The sequence below is a fragment of the Ambystoma mexicanum genome, chromosome 10 (genome assembly GCF_040938575.1).
Source record: "Ambystoma mexicanum isolate Mex_15411 chromosome 10, UKY_AmexF1_1, whole genome shotgun sequence".
In the NCBI taxonomy this organism is placed as follows: domain Eukaryota; kingdom Metazoa; phylum Chordata; class Amphibia; order Caudata; family Ambystomatidae; genus Ambystoma; species Ambystoma mexicanum.
Window position 1 is genome coordinate 1,313,608,001 of NC_090932.1, and position 25,495 is coordinate 1,313,633,495.

At 46.8% G+C, this 25,495-nt stretch overlaps 1 protein-coding gene across 1 annotated transcript in view; it reads right to left on the bottom strand.

Annotated features, from left to right (window-relative positions):
- Nucleotides 1-1,330: 1,330 nt before the first annotated feature.
- LOC138492304 (rab5 GDP/GTP exchange factor-like) overlaps nt 1,331-25,495 on the bottom strand; it is a 664,850-nt gene continuing 640,685 nt past the window's right edge. Inside the window, exon 9 of the mRNA XM_069619350.1 lies at nt 1,331-3,149. Within this exon, the coding sequence (XP_069475451.1) occupies nt 2,799-3,149 (351 nt within the window). The 3' untranslated portion in view covers nt 1,331-2,798. The remainder of the gene's footprint in view (nt 3,150-25,495) is intronic.

A 25,495-nucleotide genomic window follows, 5' to 3' on the forward strand; every position in this document is an offset into this window, starting at 1 on the left:
TCCAGCGTGGCCAATCAGAAGAGTAGGTTTTAAAACAAAGTGGAAACAAAATGAGAGCATCACGGGCGCAAGAGTAGCAGCTGCAATAAGAGTTCTGGAAATGGAAGAACAAAGTGATGTTATCTTGTCTGGCAATATAATACTGTTGTATGTCAGTGTGTGGTGGGTGATTTCATTGGATATTGTTGAGATTTTTTTTAAATAAAATGGCTGTGAAAATGGTGCTTTGGGAATGCATAGTTCTGAATGTTTTCTGCAACATTTCTTAGGGAAAAATCCTAATCCCTGTATGAATCTGCTCTAAAATCAGGTCACTTACGGCCAATTATAAGTCAAAAGAGTTCTATAATTTTCCCAATTGACCATTTCAAAAAGAATATTTTGTCAACAATCCAAAGGACAGTAATATCAACTGTATGTAAAATCTAATGTATCTACGTGTTACACATCATCTGCCAAGAAAGAATTTGAAAAATGCATCCTTGTCTTGTTTTCTGAAATGATGTAGAACTTCCATTCGATTTTTTAATGTATTTATTGGGTATTTATAAATCGAACTATTATTTATCATTCTGGTATAAAGAGAAAGTACTGTTCGTAAATGAACATTTTCATTCATTCATTCAAAACATTAGAGCCATCAATTTTCAGTTTCCCTAATTTCACCCTGAATGGGAAAGGTATGCACAGAAATGGGTCCTAAATGTGCCGCTAGATCTAAGCTGCACCTCACTGACAATATCCAACGAGGCTGAAACATTGCTGGGGTTCCTTGTGGTCTCTTGCAGAAGGGATGTGACCTAGCAGTTTAGGCTATGGCTTGAGCACAAGATCGGGTGGTGAAAGGGTGGTGTAGAGAGAAATGAACTAGGGCAGTAATCAAAGAACAGACACAAATACGTTGTAAATTAAGGGCCTAGAGCCCGAGCATCCAAGCAGTCTACACATATACATTATTATGAAAACAAGTGTGACATTATCCAGATCGGTAGACTGGGGTCATTTACAGGCCAGTGGTGAGGGAGTGTGAGGTTCCTCTTTGCTGGATAACATGTGGTGTTTAAGTCTGGTATTAAATAACTACTGATAAACTAGCTTTTACGTCATAGGGGACGTCATTCCAAAAGAGAGAGGGGGAGGATTCACAAACATGAAAGGTGACAGAAAGGTTACGGAGCAGCAAGGAGGACACACCCATATCAACGAACAACCTATATGCTGAAACCTAATTGCAAAATACTTTTAGTTTCAGGAGCTTCCTTCTCAAGCATGCCACCTTATCAAACCGAACCATTTTAAGAAATGCAAATCTGTAAAGGAGAAGAAAGCGTGAAGAAAAAAAATAGTTACGCTTTAATAAAACTATCTTCCAAGCATGTCCAGTGTTTGCACTTTTAGAAATCCCCTCTTATTTCCTGTCGAGCAGTTGATACAGCTACAAGGCACGGAACGTTAGACCAAGGAAGGGTAGCTTAGACATAATCAAGACAGCAGGCTGTGACTTTAGGTAAGATTACATGACTCTGGCGCAGTGGTTTCCGAATACCTGACCCAGGAGATTGACAAGTCAAGCCCATTGCCTTTTCATACCCGCTAGAAACATAGCCTGTGTTCTAACATTGAAAAAGAGCATCTATAGTAAAACATTTGGGGGAAAGTTAAGCAGCTTAAACATCGGTTTATTATAGTCAATGTCATCTATAATATTTTATTATTGATACATAAAATCCCCACACACAAACTTCTTGTGTAGACAACCCATTTAAACCAAGGGAAATCTACATATATATATATTTAAATTACGTTGCAAGAATGACAAACAAAGTGAATGGGAAAGATGTGCATAAACACCAGGCAAAGTAAACAAATGGTCCACTTAAAGGAATAGACTGGCCATGGCTTTGTACTCATCTTATTAGGCTATGGTTGGAAACTAGGAAAGAATTGCAATCAAAAAGATACTCTTAGGACAAGGAAGCCTGCATTAAGATAATGGCTCAGACACAGGATCCAAAGAGGTATTGGGATTTTTTTAAACAGCAATAAAATGCCCGTTCTGGGGGCTGAAGGGTGGTAACCCAAGTTATAACGTGTGGCCCCAGCAACGTTACCACCGTGTCCAGCCACCAGAATAGCCATTTATTGCTATTAGCACCGAGAGGCCACTGTGCTAAAAACAATGAATCTGAGTGAAACAACAGGTTGTGCCCAACGTGTGTGACTTGTTGTTTCTCAAAAATACATTTGCTCCTAACATGGGCGCCAGGCAAATGGGGTTTCAACGATGCCATGGGCAGGTGGTAATGAGAGGAGAGTCGCCTAGGATCTGAGTAGGGTCAGGAAGGTTGGGGAGATACAAGGGATGCAGCGGGGAGGGAAAATTGTTGGTGGATGCATCCATTCTAGGTTTGGAGCAACCTGATTGGCTGATGCGCCTGCCACAGGTGCCAATACACAGTTCTGACTAGCAGGTAAGAAGAGCTTTAACCTAGAAATATCTGACTTCACAGTAAGTGCCTTAACCAAGATGCTTCCTACATTTCTGGTCACAGTGGTTCAAGTAAGGTCATTGCACTCTGTCCAAACTCCCCCACTCAAAGGTTATAGACGTGCAGGCTTCATTTGTAGGGAGCAGCAGGTTTGATTCTGTGGGGATATATGACGCTGGTACAGTGTGTTGTATTTGTATGGCTTCAGTTCAAAGGCTGCAGATGTCCTTACTTGGCATGGCAGTACTAAAAGGAATGTATTTAAGGTCCTGGAAGGAATCTGTACCAAACAGTGAGTATGAGGCTTCCCTAGACAGTACCATTTTCACGATCCAGAGGCTTTAGGGAGGAGGAAGTCGCCTCCAGAGGGTACCTGCTAATTATTGCCTGCACCTCATTTCCGATGTGCTGACACCAATCTCTAAGCTCTTGCTCCAAACTTTGCACCCCACGGATGACCATCTCTTGTCGGCTCCAGAGGTCTGCTAATACTTTCTGGTTCTCTTGAATTTGCTTTAGTCCTGGCCAATCTGATTGCAAGAGACAAACTGGAATCTTCCGCACCTCTGACCGTTGGCCTTTCATGTACTGGTCAAATTCTTCTCGTGTTAGGTTTAGTGAAGGACCATCAAGCTTTTCGATGAATGCTACAGCACAACACTAAAAAACGAAACAAATGTGTTACAATGTCAGGTATATGGCAGAGAATACTGAACAATTTATGTATTTATTTTTGCATTTGTATAGCGCACATACAGCCCAGAGGCATCGCGGCACTGTTACTTGTGTCAGTCTTAGTTACATAGAAGTTACATACATACGAGGTTGCATACATTTGAATATAAGGGCATAGGAGTATAGCAATTCAGAAAAATAGAAGTGCCGTTTCAGAGGTACAGTTTCAGTGTTTGAGTACGTTATGTCACCATTATGCTATCAATTCAAAAATAGGTTTCAGCTAGGGGCGCTTAAGCGTGTTCTGCAGTTGCCTTAGTCATCTCCCCAGTGTGTGACAAGGGTGGTGTTCACATCTAGAAGAACAAGTTACTTCTTACCTTGTAACGTTCTTTCGATGGGATGTTCCTCCGACGTATTCCTTATCTTTGATAGATCATCTCCCAGCTTGCTGGCCTCGGAAAAATTGTTCAGTAGAGGGCGCTGCGCGTCAACGTCCCTCGAGCCGATGTCCCTCGACGGCCTCTGCATCGGCGCCGACGTCATCACGCGTATAAATAGACTTGCGCAGCGTCCGTTGCTCAGTTCCGTTTTGACGTTAACAGTTGTTTTACATGAATTGGTTATTGACCTTGAAGGAGCGTAAGCTGCAACCACAAGGGAAGTATTACTGCGGGGATGGTTGGGAGGGGCGATAAGAAATACGTCGGAGGAACATCCCATCGAAAGAACGTTACAAGGTAAGAAGTAACTTGTTCTTCAAAGGGATTGTGTCCTCCGACGTATTCCTTATCTTTGATAGACTCCCATAGCAGTGGGGTGTAAATGGAGGTGGGAGTAAAATGTCATGTTTCCTTTTAGGCATGAACAGAATGTTATACGGCTTTGCCAAACCTAGTCTCTTGACTAGAGGAGGAATCCAGGTTGTAAAATCTTGTGAAGGTATGTGCGGACGACCATGTGGCAGCTGCACATATGTCTGGAACCGGAACCCCTCTTTGGAGGGCCGAGGAGGCTGCGATACCCCTGGTTGAATGAGCCCTAAGATTTTGAGGAGGCTCTTTCCCTGATAGTTTGTAACATTCCAGGATGGCCAAAATAATCCATCAGGAAATGGTTCTTGTTATCGGTAGTCCCAACTTGTGCCCTGAGTAACCTACGAACAGTTAGTCTGCTTGCCTAATCCTAGCAAGTCTGCTGATGTGAAAGCTTAAAGCCCGCCTTGGGACCAGCCTATGTAGCCTTTCTTCCTCTTTCCCCGGATGGGGTGGTGGATAGAATGAAGGTAAGGTAATTTTCTGAGTGATGTGGAATTCAGAAACCACCTTTGGGAGGAAATTAGGCTTCACCTGTAGGACAACCTTGTCTTTATGAAAAATTGTATGAGGGGGTTTACAAGACAGAGCTTGTAATTCGCTCACCCTTCTAGCAGATGTTAAAGCCACTAATAAAAGACAGTATTAAGGGTGAGAAATCTTAGCAAACAAGAGTGGAGTGGTTCGAAAGGAGTACCCATCAGGAAATTTAAGACTAAATTTAATTCCCATAAAGGAACCTGGAAAGGTCTTGGAGGGTAGACATTAGTTAATCCCTTTAGAAATTGTATTACTAAGGGTAATTTGAAATACGAAGGCTCCTCTGCAGTGCGCTTGAAGATCGATAGCGCTGCGAGATAGCCCTTGATAGTGCCAACTTGAAGGCCTGAATTTGACAAGTATAGTAGAAAGGATAACACCGTTGGTGTACCACATGAAAAGGGGTCGATATTCTCTTCTCTACACCAGCTGCAAAATTTGTTCCAACGGCAGCGGTATAAAGACTTTGTTGCTGGCCTTCTGGCCGAAAGCAACACCTCCATGACGTCATCAGGGAGGTCCCAATCCCTGTATCTCAACCTATCTGTCATGATATCTGCTTCCAAAAGGTCAGGGTTTTCCCAACTCCCTTGGAAGCAGATCCATAACCCAGGTTCCGAGTGCCAACCAGTCCCAATTGGGACCTTTTGGACCCAGTCCTGGCGCCAGTGGCACCAGGCTCATAAATATGCCCAGTCCCAGCGCTGGAAGCGCCGGGCTCATAATGCTTGGGTGGACTTACCTGCAGCAGACCATGCTGCTTACTTGCCTGCCAGTTGAGCCTCTGATTCCCTTCTGTTTGGAACTACTTTTCCTGTTGGGTGGGGCTGGAGCCACTCCCTAGATTCAGAACATTGGAACTCTTCTGGAAAGCAGGAACTCTTTTCTTACCTCGGCGTGGCTGTGGAAGGAGACACCTAAGCACTACAGGAGGCTATTTAAACCACACCCGGTGGATGAATCTTGCTTTGCGTTACTCTGCACCCTCTGCAGCAGAACGCTCATCGTGTCTTCTGCATCCGGTCCTGGGCCTAAGGAAAAAGGCTTACCATCCTGAATCCAGTCTTCAGCAACACCTATAAAGACAAGAAAGAACAGGTTAGCATTCCGGCATCTGAAAGGAAAAGGCTTACCATCCTGAATCCAGTCTTCAGGAACACCTATAAAGACAAGAAAGAACAGGTTAGCATTCCGGCATCTGAAAGACAAAAGCTTACCAACTCTTCGCACGCTCCGGAGGCCGTCGGCGCTGCATCCCGCATCTGAAAGACAAAACAAGGTGTGTTTAAAGACATTGGGGAACTTTAATACTCACGTGCCATTACTCCTTTCCACATCTAACCCAGTGGGTATTCCGGCACCCTGCAGCCGCTCCGAACTTGTACCTGCAAAATAAAAAGACAGTTAGAGCGCATCGTGAAGCAGGCAACAAGCGCTTACTTACGTGCTTCCAGGCGCTTCTATTCATCACACGGGCTCCATCTTCAACTCACTTCAGCCCGTCATCCGCCATTGCCGGAACCCTGCAAAACAAGAGACATCATTAAAAAGACATTTGAATTACTCGAAACTTACCGTTCGTGCAGTAAACGACGGACAGCAGTCCTCTGAAGTCAAGAGGCCTGCGCTACCTATCCAGTGAAGAAACTGGTTACAGCAGCCTGCCCCGAGGCAGATGGAGAGCTCGGCATTCACTTACCTAAGGTGAGAGCGTTAACCTTTGGGGGTCTTCAGGAGAGGAGAAGAGGAAAGAGATAGGGACACCCCAATAACCCCAGTTCATTAACCCCATATTTTCAATCTGCAGACATCTTACTCTTCACGTCAGGCATACAGTGCACAGAGGTCCAGCCCAAAGAGCCAACCGGGTGCTACACATCACCTTTGAAGATACGGTAGTCGCCCAGTCAAGACCGGCGCCTCTGCGAGAATCAGGTGAGCGTTACAGAACGCAAAGCCTACCGCAAAACTCTCGCCCAGGCGCTATGGAAACCTCGGATACTGACCACCTAGCCCGGTTACTTGGGGAACTAAGGGCAGAAGTGCATGCAGCTCGTCAGGAAACGAATGCTCTAAGAAGGGAACTAATTATTTCCAAGGAGAGAACAGATGATCTTGCTAGACAATTGCTACAGTCACAAGCCGGACAGACCCCGTTACCCGCATCAGGGGCAAATCTTCCTTCAACATCCTCTATGAATCCAGTGCAGATCAACCTACCTGGGAATGTACCTCTGGCTCCGCCCGAACGATTTTCTGGTGACCCAAAGAGGTTTGCAGTATTTATCAATCAGTGCCGGTTGCACTTCTTATGCCGGCCAGCAGCCTTTCCAACTGATCAAGCTAAAGTAGCTTTTGTACTTTCGTACCTTAGTGGCAATGCGGCAGACTGGTCGATCCCTCTAGTTAATCAAGATGATCCGGTTCTCCATGATTTTCAAGCCTTTCAGCTTAGTATGGAAAAACTGTTCGCAAGACATGCACAGGGGCAGGCCTTGGACAATGAGCTTCTTTCGTTGCGACAGGGTAATCAAGACCTTTTGGCTTATATTGCATCTTTCAATAGACTAATAGTGGAAACTCAATGGCCTGAGGACAAAAGGATTACGCTGTTTTATAGAGGTCTACGTGGAGAGCTCAAAGACGTTTTAGCCCAAGTAGTGAATCCCCCACAAGACTGTTCGGATTATATAGACTTGGTCGTTCAAATAGATCACAGACTGCAGAACAGGAAGGCCGATCGTTCCAAGTTTGATGCTCGAGTACTTTCCAAACCGCCAACTCCTTCCAAAGGAGTAGACTCCGGGGAACCCATGCAAATAGGGGGTCTGAAAGGTCCTCTAACACAAAGGGAGCGGGAAAGGAGAAACCAGTTGCAATTATGCCTATATTGCGGAAACTCAGGGCACTTTCTTCGAGACTGTTCGGTGAAACCTGCCAAGAAGGCAGTAGGAGCTGCAGTTACCAAAGTTACAAACTCTGAGCAGGGAAACGACCTCGCCCGACAAGAATAGAGGTCCTCTTGCCGAGCGTGAAAACCAGTTCTGTGACCTCGCATTTCGTGATACCTATGGTCCTCATTAGCCCTGATAATCCGGGTCGATTACATGCAATTGAAGCTTACGTCGACAGCGGTGCCATCGGCAATTATGTGGATCATGAAATGGTTTTGAGGATGAATCTAACTCTTTGTCCCAAGGCTGTAAAGGACGTCATTACTACGGTGGATGGTACGGAGATAGCCTCCGGGCCAGTAACGCATACCACTCAAGAGGTGACGCTAGTAAGTCAAGATGGACACCATGAGAAGATCGTGTTCGATGTGATCAAGGCCCCTCAGTTTCAGATTATTCTAGGAATACCTTGGTTAGAGAAACACAATCCTCTGATCGATTGGCGAGCAAGAACGGTCCAGTTTCCAGAATGTGTCTCTACTTGTCACCCTCCACCTGGTGTTGCACTGGCAGCAATTTCTTCAGAGACTCCCCAGTTACCTCCCGAATACCTAGAATACCAAGATGTTTTCCGGAAGGAGCAGGCTAACTCTCTACCTCCTCATAGGTCTTATGACTGCCAGATAGACCTGATACCTGGATCTACTCCTCCTTGTAGTAGAATTTATGCCCTCACCGAGCCTGAGAACCTTCACCTTCGACAATACCTGGATCAATACCTGGCAAATGGGTTTATTCGTCCTTCCAAGTCCCCTGCTTCTTCAGCTTTGTTCTTCATTCCAAAAAAGGAAGGAGACCTTAGAACTTGTATCGATTATCGCTCCCTGAACCAGATCACTGTTAAGAATAGATATCCGTTACCTTTGATCCCTGAACTCCTGGACCAAGTCAGAAAAGCATGCATATATACAAAGCTGGATCTTAGAGGAGCTTACCACTTGGTACGAGTAAAAGAGGGCGATGAATGGAAGACGGCCTTCCGCACCAAGTATGGGCTATTTGAATATCAGGTCATGCCCTTCGGACTTTGCAATGCCCCGGCCGCCTTTCAATATTTTATGAACGATGTCCTCAGAGAGCTCATAGATGTGTGTGTTGTTGTTTACATTGACGACATTCTCGTTTATTCTTCATCGGAATCTGAACATCGGAAACACGTGAAAATGGTCCTCGAAAGATTGCGTCAACACAAACTTTTCGCTAAGTTGGAAAAATGTGTTTTCAACGTGACTGAAGTTGAATTCTTGGGATTCATATTATCACCTGGCGGAGTGCGTATGGATTCAAAGAAGGTCGATGCAGTTCTCAAATGGCCATCACCATCCTCCGTAAAAGGTGTGCAAAGCATGTTAGGCTTCGCTAACTTTTACCGCAGGTTTATCCCCGAATTCTCTCGGATAGTCCAGCCCATCACTGCCTTGTTAAAGAAAAACAAACGTTTTGAATGGTCTACCGAGGCGGAACAAGCTTTCCAGGATTTGAAGACTAAATTTATCTCTGCACCAATCTTAAAACACCCTCGCCCCGAACTCCCCTACATCGTGGAAACTGGTGCTTCAAGCCTTGCCATGGGGGCAGTTCTATCACAAAAGGACTCGGTAACCAATCAGTTGCATCCCGTGGCATTTTGGTCCCGCAAATTCTCGCCTCCTGAAATCAATTACACGATTACTGACAAGGAACTTCTGGCTATCAAGTCTGCCTTTAAGGCTTGGCGGCATTATCTGCTGGGGGCCCGACACACCGTTACTGTGATTACGGATCACCGAAACCTGCAATATTTGAAAACCGCAAAAGCCCAATCCTCTAGACAACTCCGTTGGGCATTATTCTTTGCCGAGTTTGACTTCATAATTACCTATCGACCTGGTACCAAGAACGGTAAAGCTGATGCCCTTTCTCGGATGGGAGTGGAAGAACACTTGATCAACCCTAAACCTGTACCAATCATTCCCGAACAAAGAATTCTGGGTGTAATCGCCACAGAATCCATAGAGGAAGTTAAGGATAAAGCCAGGCAACTTGTAACTCCAGCAGACATACAGAATTGGCATCTGCAGGGAAAGGACTTTGCAGTAAAGGACAACTTATTGTATTTCCAAGAACGATTATACCTACCCAGCACAGATTTACAGAAAAAAGTAATCTCTTGTCATCCCGGTATGGCCAAGACCTCAGAAAAGATCAAGCGCTACTTCTGGTGGCCGTCTTGGAAAAAAGATATCAGAGACTTTATAATGTCCTGTGGAGTATGCGCCCAAAACAAGAGTCAAAAGGAAAGACCAGCAGGCCTCTTACGCCCTATTGACATCCCACCTCGCCCTTGGCATACGCTTTCTATGGACTTCATCACCGATCTACCTCCATGCTCCGGATACAATACGATTCTAGTAATCGTGGACTTATTCTCCAAGATGGCGCATTTCATTCCGCTCAAAGGCTTGCCAACGGCAGCAACTCTGGCCCGAGAATTTCTCGAAAACATCGTCCGACTGCACGGTTTTCCTTCGGTTCTAATTTCGGATCGAGGTAGTCAATTTATTTCTCATTTTTGGCGAAGTTGCTGTCGGTCGGCTCAAATTGATGTGAGACTATCGACCAGTCACCACCCTCAGACCGACGGACAAACCGAGAGGACCAATCAAACTCTGGAACAGTATTTACGCTGCATGCTGCAACAAACTGAAAAAACTTGGAAAGATATCCTTTGGATAGCCGAATATGCCTACAATAACTCTGTCCATTCGGGAACTGGGAAAACCCCGTTTTTTCTTTTGTACGGCAGTCACCCTCGAACCTCGGAGTTGGATCCCCTCCAAGATCTTGGAACACCAGCAGTAGACTACCTGCATTCTACAATCACCCAAGCCTTTAAGGAAGCTGTTTCTCACCTTCAAAGGGCTAAAGAACAATACAAGAAAGGAGCAGATCAACATCGGAAGGAAGCCCCTCACTATCAAGTAGGGGATCAAGTCTGGTTATCCACCAAATATCTATCTCTAAAAGGGCCACGCACATTCAACCCAAGATACCTTGGTCCCTATTCCATCACTACCATAGTAAACCCAGTAGCGGTCAAGTTGGATTTGCCCCCGCACATGAAGATACATCCGGTCTTCCACGTCTCTCTATTAAAACCCGTGCAACCTCAAACCCGACTAACCAAATCTCCAAAACCTATCCTAGTTGATGGAGAACTCGAGTTTGAAGTCAAAAGTATTCTGGACTCCAAGATCTCCAAATCTAAACTATTCTACCTAATTGACTGGAAAGGCTACGGCCCCCAAGAGAGATCCTGGGAACCTGCTGAATATGTCCACGCTCCGCGCCTAATCAAAAGATTTCACCGAACATTTCCTGACAAGCCAAAACCCCCGGAGAAGCCCGGTTTGGGAGGGGCCTTGAGGGGGGGTACTGTCATGATCTCTGCTTCCAAAAGGTCAGGGTTTTCCCAACTCCCTTGGAAGCAGATCCATAACCCAGGTTCCGAGTGCCAACCAGTCCCAATTGGGACCTTTTGGACCCAGTCCTGGCGCCAGTGGCACCAGGCTCATAAATATGCCCAGTCCCAGCGCTGGAAGCGCCGGGCTCATAATGCTTGGGTGGACTTACCTGCAGCAGACCATGCTGCTTACTTGCCTGCCAGTTGAGCCTCTGATTCCCTTCTGTTTGGAACTACTTTTCCTGTTGGGTGGGGCTGGAGCCACTCCCTAGATTCAGAACATTGGAACTCTTCTGGAAAGCAGGAACTCTTTTCTTACCTAGGCGTGGCTGTGGAAGGAGACACCTAAGCACTACAGGAGGCTATTTAAACCACACCCGGTGGATGAATCTTGCTTTGCGTTACTCTGCACCCTCTGCAGCAGAACGCTCATCGTGTCTTCTGCATCCGGTCCTGGGCCTAAGGAAAAAGGCTTACCATCCTGAATCCAGTCTTCAGCAACACCTATAAAGACAAGAAAGAACAGGTTAGCATTCCAGCATCTGAAAGACAAAAGCTTACCAACTCTTCGCACGCTCCGGAGGCCGTCGGCGCTGCATCCCGCATCTGAAAGACAAAACAAGGTGCGTTTAAAGACATTGGGGAACTTTAATACTCACGTGCCATTACTCCTTTCCACATCTAACCCAGTGGGTATTCCGGCACCCTGCAGCCGCTCCGAACTTGTACCTGCAAAATAAAAAGACAGTTAGAGCGCATCGTGAAGCAGGCAACAAGCGCTTACTTACGTGCTTCCAGGCGCTTCTATTCATCACACGGGCTCCATCTTCAACTCACTTCAGCCCGTCATCCGCCATTGCCGGAACCCTGCAAAACAAGAGACATCATTAAAAAGACATTTGAATTACTCGAAACTTACCGTTCGTGCAGTAAACGACGGACAGCAGTCCTCTAAAGTCAAGAGGCCTGCGCTACCTATCCAGTGAAGAAACTGGTTACAGCACCCTGCCCCGAGGCAGATGGAGAGCTCGGCATTCACTTACCTAAGGTGAGAGCGTTAACCTTTGGGGGTCTTCAGGAGAGGAGAAGAGGAAAGAGATAGGGACACCCCAATAACCCCAGTTCATTAACCCCATATTTTCAATCTGCAGACATCTTACTCTTCACGTCAGGCATACAGTGCACAGAGGTCCAGCCCAAAGAGCCAACCGGGTGCTACACATCACCTTTGAAGATACGGTAGTCGCCCAGTCAAGACCGGCGCCTCTGCGAGAATCAGGTGAGCGTTACACTATCAGAAGCCAGGCGTGAAGGTTGAGGGTTCTGATGTCTGGATGGAGAACCTGACCTCCCTTCTGTGAGAGAAGATTCTCCTTGAGTGGAAGACGAATTGGAGGGCAGATGGACATGTCCAGACGGTCCGGGTACCACGTTCTCCTGGCCCAGTATGGGGCAATTAGGATCATGGTCCTCCGGAATCTTCTCAACCTCCTGACCATTTGAGGAATGACAGGGACTGGTGGAAACGCGTATAGGAGTGGAAACTCCCCGTCCACTACGAACGCGTCCCCTAGAGCTCCTCTCGGGGGAAATTCCCTTGAACAAAACAGATTGCACTTCCTGTTGGTACTGGTGGCGAACAGATCCACTTGAGGGGTTCCCCAAAGGGCAAAGATCTCCTGAAGGACTTCCTGAGCTATTTCCCACTCGTGGGAGACTGTGCCCTGCCTGCTCAGAGCGTCTGCCGTCAAGTTCTTCTCTCCGGCTAGGTGAACTGCCGATAGAGAGATTCCCTCTTGAATTGCCCAAAACCAGAGCTGCATTGCCTCTCTGCACAGTGGCAGTGATCCTACGCCTCCTCTTTTGTTGAGGTAGTGCATGGCCACTGTGTTGTCCGTCATTATCAGGACATTTTTCCCCTGTACAAATGGCAGAAAAGCGTTCAGCGCTAGTCTGATTGCTCTCAGCTCTAACAGGTTGATATGTAATCTGGACTCCAATGGAGACCAACGACCGCTGATGGTCAAGTCCTTGGTATGGGCTCCCCACCCTGTGAGTGAGGCATCTGTGACTACTGTTATCTCCGGCCATGGTTGCCAAAACAGTTCTCCCTTCAAGATGTTTTTCTGGCAGGCCCACCACTGAAGGTCTCGAGCCACCTTGTCCGGAACCTGAAGGAGGTCTGTCATTCTCCCTGAGAATTGCAACCACTGAGTTCTCAGTGCCCACTGAAGAGATCTCATTCTCAGGCGAGCCTCTGGCACAAGGAAGATGCAGGATGCCATGAGGCCTAGCAATCTCAAAATGTCGAAGGCTGGGAGACGTTGGGCATTTTGAAACTTAGTGACCATCTGCAGAATATCTTGAGCCCTCACCTCTGGTGGTGAGGCTTTTCCCCGGGAAGTCTCCAGGACCGCTCCAATGAACTGGAGTCTCTGTGATGGTATCATCTGTGACTTCTTTAAAATGAGGGAGAAGCCCAGTTTGTGAAGGAAGTGGCATACATAATCTAGCTGGATCTGAGCTTGTTCCGGAGATACAGCTCTGATCAGCCAATCGTCAAGGGAGGGGTAGACGTGAATCCCTTCCCTCCTTAGACTTGCAGCCACTACCGACATTAGCTTGGTGAAGACCCTCGGGGCGGAGGTCAGCCCAAATGGCAGAACTCGAAATTGATAATGAGAGCCGCCAATTGCGAACCTCAGGTATTTCCTGTGTTTGAGATGGCTTGGCACATGGAAATAAGCATCCTGGAGGTCCAGAGATACCAGCCAGTCCTGGAGCTGGAGGGCCTGAAGGATCTGAGAGAGAGTTACCATCTTGAACTTGTCCTTCCTGAGGAACTTGTTCAATTCTCCTAAGTCCAAGATAGGTCTCAGTCCTCCGTATTTCTTCGGTATGAGAAAGTAGGGGGATTACCAGCCCTTGTTCTTCTCCGCTACAGGTACCAGTTCTATGGCACTTTTCTCTAGCAGGTCTACAATTTCCTGCAAGAGGAGCGGATCTGGAACTTTGAGAGAGCTGTACCCCGGTGGATGACTCTGAGGGATGCGTAGAAAAGGCAGGCAGTAACCTTGGGCAACTGTCTCCAATGCCCAAGCATCTGACGTAATAGCCTGCCATTCCGTCAGATGTTGAGTTAACCTGCCCCCTACTTTTGTCTTGTGAGGAGAGTCCTCAGAGCGGTTTGGAGGCGGCTGATGCAGATGCCAAGGGTAAAGAGGCACCTGCTGCTGCTGCGGCTTTTTTATTTTTACCCCGTCCACCTCGGGTGAATTTTTTCTGACCCCTTTGAACCGGCTGTCCTCTGCCTCTTCCGAATGCGGAATAGAAGCGAAAGGACTTACCTCTCCAATAGGTTCCTGAAGGGCGATATGGTGTCTGACGGTTTGCAGCTCCTAGGGATTTTGCTGCTGCCTTTGATGTTTGTAGTTTTTCTAAACTGTCATCCGCCTTCTTACCAAACAAAGAAGAGCCGTCAAAGGGCATATTCAAAAGTCTGCTTTGCACATCTGGAGCAAAACCAGACTTTCGCAACTAAGCAAATATCTGGGTTGTTGTACTTGCCGCCATGGCCCTGCTGATGCTGTCAGCAGAATTAATGCCAGTTTGAAGGGATTCACACATAGCGTCTTTACCATCCTTGATGTTTAGGAACGCATCTCTTTCTTCTCCCTCCGGGAGGCAGTCAGCCGCTGATCAAGCACACTCCCAAAGTGTGTGGCTGAACCTTACGAGCGTACAAGTAGCATTGATGGATTTCAACGCCATGCTACGTGCAGAAAATACTTTTTTGGTCATAGAGTCATATCTCTTATCATCCCTGTCCTGTGGAACAGTAGGGTAAGCCGATTTACTACCTGATGAAGTAGCTGCCTGAACAACCAGACTCTCCGGGGTTGGGTGTTTGGATAAATATTCAGGGTCAGCAGAAGACACCCTATATTTAGCTGATAATTTTTTTGTTAACCGCCGGGATTACCTCAGGTGTTTCCCAGTTTGCCAATATTCTCCTTTGTAATGCCGCATGAAATGGCACCACAGGATCTTCCTGTGGACCTTTGACCAAGATGTCTGTGAGGTCGTCTTGCTGAAAAGCAGGTGAGGGTGTGGACCACCCCATAAACTCTATTATCCTTGTCATCAAGGTTCTATAAGGGGTTTCAGCATGTTCCCCTGGGTCTGGTCTGGCAAATTCCACTTCTGGGGAAGTGTCCAACCCACTTGCTTCCTGTAAGGAATCTTGGAGGTCTTTCAACCTAGCTTCCTTAGAGGTAAATTCCTCTGGTACAGGAGTTGCAGATCCCTGCAACTCAAAAGGTCTTTCCTGATCCGAATCCTCCCCTTCTTCATAAATAGATGATAAGACTCTGGAGTGATCAGGTCTTGAAAATGGTATAAATCCCATTTCCAGAGCAGAAGGGGCCAAATTCGTCATTATTGGCTGAGCAAACGTCGACGTCGTTGACGCGGACGTTAAAGGCTTCAAAGCCATCAGACAAAAAAGGTGTTGATAAAGGTGGTAGAGGCCTCGATGAACTCAAGAGTATCGGGATTCTACTCGAGGTTGTCGATGACATTCTCGTGATCGAGGCTCTGGGTATGGCCACTGGCTGTGAGGTGGCCGTGGGTTTGTCCTTTCTCGGCATCGACGTCGAAGACGGCGTCGACTCGACTGACCTGTGCGTCGAAGAACCCTTCGATAACAGCGTTGAAGACGCCGATCTATGCGTCGAAGGGATCTTCGACGATGGCGTCCAAGACGCGACTTTGCCTTTACTCGAGGGTTCGTGACACTCTCGAGTGGCTTCTTTCACCGGGTGCTGCGACTCGCGCGTTTTGATTTTTCGGGTCTTTCACCCAGGGTATCACCCTCAGCAGTCTTCGAAGGGGTCGAGGCCGCTTTCTCGAAGATGCTCATCATCTTTTTCCTGAATTCCTCCCACTCAGCCTGAGAGCTGTGCTTTGTGGGGCAGGAGACCCTTTTTGGGGAAACGGAAGACGAGGAAGGGGATCTTCGACGTCTCTTTTTTGAATGCTTAGATCTCGAAGAGAGATGGGAACTGCTTCGAGACCTAGAATGAGAATGTCTTTTGTGATGGCGAGGAGACGAATGTCTCGACTCCGCAGAGGAAACTTTCGAAGAAGTTTTAACTGCCTTACCTCTCTCGAGCTTCCCGTTACGCTCCTTCAAGGCTTTCGCCGTCATGGACATGCAGTCCTCGCACTCCGAACAATGGTGTTCGATTCCCAGGCACCATAAACAGATCCTGTGAGGCTCTGTCAACGACATTTTCTTTCCACAGTCTTGACATTTTTTGAAGCCGGACCGTGGAGTCGTCGGTTCGGGTGAGGAAGCCATTGAGTACGAGTCGGTATTCACGAGGAATAATAAAGTATATTTGACTGAAGAACTGAGCTACGATATTCCGAGGCCCCACGAAGCGCGGAAAAATGGAACTGAGCAACGGATGCTGCGCGAGTCTATTTATATGCGTGATGATGTCGGCACCGATACAGAGGCTGTCGAGGGACATTGGCTCGAGGGACGTCGACGCGCAGCGCCCTCTACTGAAATTTTTTCCGAGTCCAGCAAGCTGGGAGATGATCTATCAAAGATAAGGAATACGTTGGAGGACACAATCTCTTCGAATGAGTTTTAGTTGAAGAGCATACTTTTCACCACTTTACAAAATGCCAGGTGGGAGACTTCTGCTCGCAGGGGTGGTGGTAGGACATTCCAGTGCATCACTGCTAGGCATGGGAAGCTATCCCATCCGGCTCTGGCTCTTTTGACTCTGGGGATCGTGAGCATGTTAGCATATGGTTTTCTGGTTTTTCTAGTGGACCTAGAGGGGTGAATCCTCTCAGAGAGGTATGGTGGGGAAGTGAGGTGGATGAATTTAGGAGTAAGGACAAGGGCTTTAAAGAGGACTCTTTCTCTAACTGGGAGCCAGTGTGCCCGTTTCCTAGCTGCTGTGATATGCTCTTTTTTGGGTATTCCCGTGGCTGCTCTCAGGAACAGTGCATTACAGTAGTCCAGGAAGGGTCTGGCTGCTGTCAGGAGTTCGGCATGGTAGGCTGCTGTTGATGCAGTGGCATTGACTTGCCTTGTCATCCTTAGATTTGAGTCAAGATAGACACCTAGTGTTTTTACTGAGTTAACCACTGGGATTTTAATGCTGTCGATCGTCAAATGACTATGAGTCAAGGTTTTTAAGTGTTTCCTTGGAGCCAACCAGGAGTAGCTCGGTTTTGTCTGAGTTGAGGCAAAGCCCATTGGCTGCCATCCATGCTTGAATCGTGTTGTATATGTGGTTAAGTGTCTTTGAGTCAGTGTCGTAGTCTCCAGTTAGGGTGAGGAGGATCAGGGTATCGTCAGCGTAGTTGGCGTACGAGATACCCAGGGAGTCAAGGATGAGGAATAGGGGCCAAGTGAAAATGTTGTAGAGGGTGGGTAAAATACATGAGCCTTGTGGGACACCACATAGGATAGTGGTGGGCGAGGCTGAGGCAAGGTCCGAGAAGACTTGCATGGTCCTCCCTTGCAGGAAGGAGGAGATCCAGGCGGTAGCGTTGGAGGAGAGGTTAGCTGTGGTAGATAGGTGGTGGCCTAGGACTTGGTGTTGGACGAGGTCGGACACAGCCGATAGGTCAAGGAGGTGGAGAGCAGGTCTCTTGCGTCGTCCATTTGGTTTTTGAGGTCAAGTAGAGCTGTGTCAGTCCCGTGACCTGGGCGGAAACCTGCTTGGCATAGTCCGATAATACAGCATGTACTGATGCTTCACAACAGTGTGATGTCACTAACGGTCACCAAGCAGACCATTACAATATATATCCGCATGACGTAAGTGAAAAAGGGTTCCTTCTGTGCAAAACAAAGGCGAAATCGCGCTAACTCTTGAATTTAAAATAATTTGGTGCAAAAGTGTAAATGCTTCATGCAATTGATGATTGCGGTAGCCATTTACAGGGGATTGCCAAGGAATCTGTTTTTGCCATGTGGTAATTTCAGGCGGATTTCATAGGATCCACTGAAGTACCTCAACCAGGAAAATCCACACTGGCAGTAAGGCTGCCTTATTTGCCCTCAGGAGCATGTAATGGAGGCAGACCTGCCAAGTCCGCCTGCCACCCAACATCACCTGACAAATGCACCAAAATTAAGGCTAATCTGAAAAAGTGGTGGCATTACTGCCACTTTGCACAATTAGCCTCAGAAAGAAAATGACTCCCCAGTAAATAAACTAAAAAAGACAAAGCATGTGAACAAATGTAAAAAGTGTAATGAAAACAGACCACTCGTTCATATCGCTAAATCCACCAACACTGCAACAGATCAATAAACATGGCAGAAATACAGAAAGATGTAATCTAAACCTGTAATACGTGTTTTGTTGGTGCAGTTTTGGTCGTATTCGAACAAGTACACATGCATGTACGTGTGACCAAGAACATATGCATTGTCAGGTCCAGATCCGAGCCCAGCCGGCTGCATACCAGCACTGCCTCCTGGCAACCCTTGGACTTGGGTCTGTATCTGCAACCCTACAGTCCCCTTACCTGCACTAATTAGACACCTGTTGTCTGCGCCTAATTCTTGCACTTGCCACCTGCTGGGCGCACTACCTGTTTGTATTTTTGTTTTGATCATGTGTTCAGCCATTTCAACTCCTCCCCCGCCCCTTGCACTTTTCCCCTCTCAATGTCACTGGGTCTAGTAAGATCGTTGTTTTGTCCTCCCTTGTACTACTCCCTTGCCTTGTCGCGCCCTGAAACACTTGTGTATGGGCGCGATATAAATAAAATATCATATCATATATCATATGTGGAGATAGAGGGGTGGGGAGTGACAAGTGGAAGGGTGAAGGCGGCTGGGCTGTAAGGGGGGGGAGGGCGCATTTAAAAAAACGGGTTGAATTCATGACTACCAAAACAGCACCAAGTGCATACTTTACAAATAAAGGTTATGAAAACAGGTAGAGGCTTTTAACCCATTTTACAGTAGGCCATACTTCATAACAAAGAAGGTAATTGTTTGTTGTGCCATTGCACTGCCGAGAAAACCAGCTCAACAAGGCTGTGGAAATGACCTTGATGTTGAGTGGTGTGATCCAACACAATATCGCAGGTCGAAAACGCTGTGGTGTCAAATACACTAATTATCAATAAATTCTCATTAACATGAATGTAATAAGTGATCAGAAAACAGGCATGCTAGCTCTCCACTAAAAACAATGGGCATGCAACTGTTTATATATTGCTGGTATGAGGCTGCTGCCTGAACATTGCACAACATAAATGGCCATATCCTCAGTTTTAGCAGGCAAGTTATGTCCTCGCTCTGTTACATACTTTCATACGCACAATAATACATGGACACAGACTGAGGGTAACTGGCCCCCCATAGAAGGGGCCGTTTCATTTGTTTCTTTTTTTTGTATCTTTTTTTTTTCCGGCCGACATTTACAGTAGGAGTATGCATCTTGCCTATGTGCAGGCATACCACCTTGATACATTCACAGGTAGTACATAAAAGTGGTACAACATAGTGCTATGCTCTTTGTTCAGTTTACATTATGGGTCGACTCGCAAGTTGTGTTCAGTACTGGCGAGACTGGGTCGCTCACAGATTGGCTGATAAGATAACTACAAAATTCAGACCATACATTTCTTGGACAAGATTGTGTCCAGAGGGAGTTTATATATTCCTCTTCACAAGTCTGAGTTCAGGTGAGTGCACTTAACCACATTTTAAAGGGTGGCAGAGAAGAACGTTTCCAACATTGGAGAATACATTTTTTGGCCACCATGCAACTTACATTAAAAAATGCTGACATTTTCTGGGTACTGACGTCCTTCCAGCTCCCAAACAGCAAACCAACCGGGTCTGGGCCCACTGTGGTACCTACAATGTCAGAGAGCGACTGCAAGATCTCACCCCAAAACTCACAGTTTCCTGCATGTCACCGACCTGGACAGGACAGGAGTTGCACACAGGACCTTGTCACAGGCATCACAGAGGCTACAGCTACACATGACATTGCTGGGCCTACAAGAACCATGGAGAACCTTCAATGTTCAAGAGTGGGGATACACATACTATTCATCGGTGCACGATAGCTTGTCCCGGATCGACCTCTTCTTAATTTCAGGTGAGATACTCACTCGCACATTGTCTGACCATGCCCCAGTGACATTATCCATAGTATTGGGATCATCTCCACCTGCCTGCACAGCCTAGTGCTTTAAGTCAGAAGCTCTAATGCTCTAATGAATATAGTATTCAAGGCCGAGCTCGTTTCAGATACATTTCTTTGAATGTAATCGACAACATGATATGACGGCCGGTGTGCGTTGGGAGGCCTTCAAGTTATATATATGGGGCATGTCTATCTCAAGGGAGGCGGGGATACTTAAGGTGATCACAAATTATCTCAATAGGTCTAAAGCTAAACTTAAAGGACTAGAACAGGAGTGCGCAACTGATGCCACCCCTGCCAAATTGGCAGCGATAAGGGCGGCACTAGAGGTCTTCGAGTCGCATGCCCTGCGAGAAATACGCTATTTCTCTTGCCCACGAGTAGCAAGGAAATCTGGGGAAGGCGAAAGGCCAGGTAGAACACTAGCCAGGTTGGTCCGGGCAGAGGGAGGTCGTCCCATATTGAGTGTATTGCGGACACGCAGGGCACCTTGCAAGGGGCAGATCAGCTGATACTCGAGGTCTTTGCTAAGTTCTACACTGAGTTATATGCATCACAAGTACAAAACGTACATGACATACGTGAGCTACTAGACCACATTCCTGTAACTCTCATTGCCAACGCAACCAGGGACCAACTAGATGCCCCCATCACACTTGACGAAATAGTCAAGGCCATAGCCGAGCTGCCGAAGGGTAAGGCCCCTGGGCCAGACGGACTCACTTCAGAGTTCTATCAGAAACACACTGCGCTTCTTGCACCAAAACTGCAGGAGGTCTGGAATGAATCCCTTTGCAAGTCTATTCTCCTTCCCTCCCTTCGCGAAGCAACCATAACCATCCTTCTAAAACCCGACAAATCCAGTGCTGAGTGTGGGTCTTACAGGCCTCTGTCGCTCATGAACATAGATACAAAAATCTTCGCCAAAACAATAGCAAATAGATTCTTGCCAATCATGCCTCATTTGGTTCATGAAGACCAGGGAGGATTTGTCCCCGATCTACAGCCCTCAATATTCGAAGACTGTTTAAAGTAATGGCCAGAATTGAACAAAATTCAAAGGCCGTGGCGGTCACGCTCGATGCCAAAAGGCTTTTGACATGGTCTCATGGCAATACATGTGGGAAGTCCTGGGGAAAATGGGAGTTGGACCGAATATGTTTAAATATATTAAACTCCTATATACATGCCCTACAGCAAGACTACTGGTCAATTCTCAAACCTCTGCACCCTTCGCACTTAACAGAGGCACCCGACAGGAATGCCCGTTCTCCCCCATCCTTTCTGCATTGGCCATCAAACCAATGGCGGACTATATCAGGGTGCTGCATGCCCAAAAGGGAATACGCTTAAAGGATGCCCCTGAGATCAGTTCACTATATGCTGATGATGTATTACTGTATGCCAGGAACCCATCCTTAAACCTGGACCCTATTCTAAGAGATATTATCTGGATAGGCACCTTTTCCGGATTCATGATCAATTATTCCAAATCCGAGATATTCCCACTCACCAAAACAACTCAACAGCCCACGTGTGAATACCCCCTCCGGTGGTCACCTGAGGGAATTCCGTATGTAGGGGTCCAGGTGTCCCAATCCAAACCGACCTTGCTAGCTGACAACTATGCTTCGGCTGAACGACATACTCAATCTAAATTAACAAGATGGCGCTCCCTTCCGCTTACGCTGGCTGGAAAACTGTCATTGGTGAAAATTATCCTGGTCCCTAAAGTCCTCTGTTTTTGCGACCGTGCCGGTCTTGCCTGGGCGGCAATACTTTGAAAAACTACATAAGGTGGTGTGCGCTGTTCCGGTGGAATGTCCAGGTCGGTGTCTAGTATCAGATTCATATCACCCCCGCATATGAGGATAGTGGCCACTGTATCAAAGAACTATGGGGTGTCAACATTGGGTCCGTACGTGTTCACAAGCAGATATTCCATGTTCGCTATAATACAGTGCAAGATGATATATCTGTCCTCAGGGTCTATGTAACTTTTTTTCAATGTGAATTTAACTGATTTATGGATTAATGTGAGCACTCCCCTCGCTTGGGTCAAGTAGGAGGTGTTCCACCTTTCTCAGTCCATAGATGTACCGTTCTTCTACCCTCCTCCAAACCCCTCTAAGGAGTAAAAGCTGTTACACTGTTTAGATCCCAAAAGAGCCTTGAGCTGTTACTTTGCTAGGACGTCCGAGTTCCGAAAATCGGACCAGCTGCTTGTGGCTCATTCACGGGTCTGGCTGTAACTAAGCAGACTCTGTCTCGGATTATTCTTTGCATCGCAAAATGTTACCAGTCTGCAGGCATGTAGCTTCCTCCTGGCATCAGGGTGCACTTGATGAAAGGGGTCTCCGCTTCTACAGCCTTGCAGAGAGGTGTTTCCATTAGGGACATCTGTCGTGCGTCCACATGGGCATCCTTGCACACGTTTAGCAGGCACTATTGTCTGGATGTTGCCCGTGAGGGCTGATGTATGTTTTGATAGGGCAGTTCTGTAAAATCTGCTACTGTAGCACTTTCTGCCCCCCCTCTGTCCTCCTAACTGCTTGGGGGGTCAATCAATGCGGAATCTGCACGAGAAAAGCAATCCATTGAAGGAGAAGTTACTTACTGTAATGTTCTTTCTATGGATTCTTCTCCTGCCGATTCCTCATCGCCCCTCCCATCCATCCCTGCTCAGAAAGTTCTTACGGCTTGGCGCATCTGTCTAAGTGAAGGGATGCCTGGTAATGGCTGTGAGGTGACAACTTCTATCTGGCTAGTCACTTGTTTTTAAAAAAGAAAGAAAATCTTTCCATTTTCTAATTCTGCAGGGTCTCCCTGTTGGGATGTTTTCCTATTGTTAAGTTTTTTACAGGCTTGTTAGCCTTGCTTGTTTGTTTGTTTATTTTATTTAGTATAGCGCTCCAGACCCAGGGGTAAATGGGCGCTTAAGGACAGGTTACATGGTTACAGTATTACAGTATATATTGAAAATGATTGCAATTATACAATTGTGGCGGTAATATGCCATATGCAGTATGTACAAGCAGGTAGTTGGATTTCACGGTTAAACATTTCAGGGTATGTACAATATATACAGTTAGTAATAGGCTTAGCCTATCTGAGGGTTGCCTTCTCCAGAAGCCAACTAATGACTAATTTTCTGAACAATTGGAAGGTTTTGGCCAATTTAATATTCAGCGGCAAGGTGTTCCAAAGTTGAGGGGCAAGGACAGTGAAACTCGAGCCCCCAGCTCTTTTGGTGGTGAATCTGGGCACGGTGAGGCAGACAGTATTAGAGGATCTAGTGATTCTTGTGTTTGGTTTTAAGGTGAGTTTGTTGGTGAGGTACGGGGGGGCTAGGTGGTTTAGGGCTTTATAGGTAAGGCAGAGGGTTTTGAAGTCGATTTTTTGTTGAATGGATAGTCATTTGCAGGATATTCTTATGTGGGAGATGTGCTCTCTCCTGGGAATATTTAATGCTGCTCTCAGCGCATTATTTTGGAGGATCTGAAGTTTCTTGATTATAGCTTGGCTGGCACCAAGGTAGAGGCTATTGCAATAGTCAAGCTTCGATTGTATGAGGGCCCTAGCCAGAATGAGGCAACTGTTCGTAGATAGAAAAGGTCTGCAGGCCCTAATTATTTTTCCAGTGTAGGCAGTGGCTGAGGCGGTCATATTAACTTGTTTGGAGAGGTTGGTATTGGCGTCGAGGTAGAAGCCTAGGGTTTTCCCATTTTTCACGACTGGGATGATGTTGCCATGTATGATAAAGTTGGAGTAATCGGGACTAAGTTTCTGTACGTTATTAGGGAATCCGACTAGGAAGAGCTTGTCTTCTCATCATTCAGGCAGAGGCCGTGTGTGGCCATCCATGCCTGAATGATGGCGAAGATTTCATTAATCCTGGTGGCGTCTGCATTGTAGTTGCCAGTGATGGTGAGGAGTATCTGGGTGTCATCTGCGTAGTTGGTTTAGGTGACACCCATATGGTCCAGCTTATCAAAGAGAGGTTTTGTAAAGATGTTATAGAGGGTGGGGGAGACGCAGGACCCTTGTGGGACACCGCAGGTGATGGGGATGGGGTCTGCTGCAGCCACAGATGAGAAGACTCTCATGGTTCTGTTGGCTAAGAAGGATTGTATCCACATGACAGCAGAGGGGGAGAAGTGGGCAGCAGATGAGAGGTGGTTGCAGAGTATTTTGTGGTCAACCAAGTCGAAGGCTGCTGAGAGGTCTAGGAGGAGTGGGATAGCTGCTTTGTTTTTGTCCTTGATGTCATCAATCTGACTTTTGAGGTCAACAAGGGCAGTTTCTGTTCCGTGTTGAGGACGAAAGCCAGATTGACGCAGGCCTAGCAGTTGTTTGGACTCTAAATAATCTTGAATTTTCAGGTAGGCAACTCTGTCGAGGATTTTTAGCAGGAAGGGGACCGTGGTGATGGGCCTGTAGTTGGTGGGAATGGCAGGGTCGAGAGATTGTTTTTTTAGAAGGGGGAGAACCCATGATTGTTTCAAGTTGTTAGGTACAGAGTTGGTCGAGAAGGATAGGTTTACTAGTTTGGAGATAAAGGGGGCTAGGTCTCGCGCAGCATCTTTGATGATCTGGGCGGGGCAACTGTCCCCTTTGCAATTAAATGGTTTGAGGGATGCTATGATTTTTTGGATTTCGGGTATAGTGACCATTTTGAAAGTGAAGTCTTGCTGGTCGGGGTGGGTTTGCTAGGTATGAAGGCGTTACTGTTGTAGTCTTTTGGACTCAATTTTGTTTTGAAGACCAGTGATTTTGTTAGCCAGGGCATTTTGGATGCTGGTGCACCATGGCTTGTCCTTCACACAAGTATCGGTCGGAGGGTTGGGATTTTCTAATTCCTTCAGGATGGTGAATAGCTCCTTAGCAGAGGATTGGGCATTATGTATTCTAACATTGTAGGCTTCCTTTTGGGTGAGGATTATCTCTTTCTTGTAGTGGGAGGAAATGGTCATGAGGTTGGATTTGTTTTCTGCTGAGGGGTTAGCTTTCTATAGGGTTTCCATCTTTGCTTTCTTTTTTCTAAGAGTTTTGAGTTCCGGTGTGTACCAAGGGTTCAAATGGGCTCTAGGTTTACCTTTGCGTAGCTTTAGTGGGGCAACGGCATCAATGGCGCTAGTTAGGGCATCATTGTAAGTGTTGACAAGAAGGTTGAGGACAGCTGTGGCTGGGAGTGTGTTGAGTAGGGGGAGGATCAGAGGAGTGAGGGTCTCCGCAGTGATGTTGCGTTTGTTTCTAGTCAGGCAGGCTGGTGCGAGGGGGTGCTGCTTGGGGTTAGCATTGTTTAGGTTGATGTCGAATATTATGAGGGAGTGGTCAGTCCATACAATAGGTTGTGGGGCTTTGCAGGTGATATTGC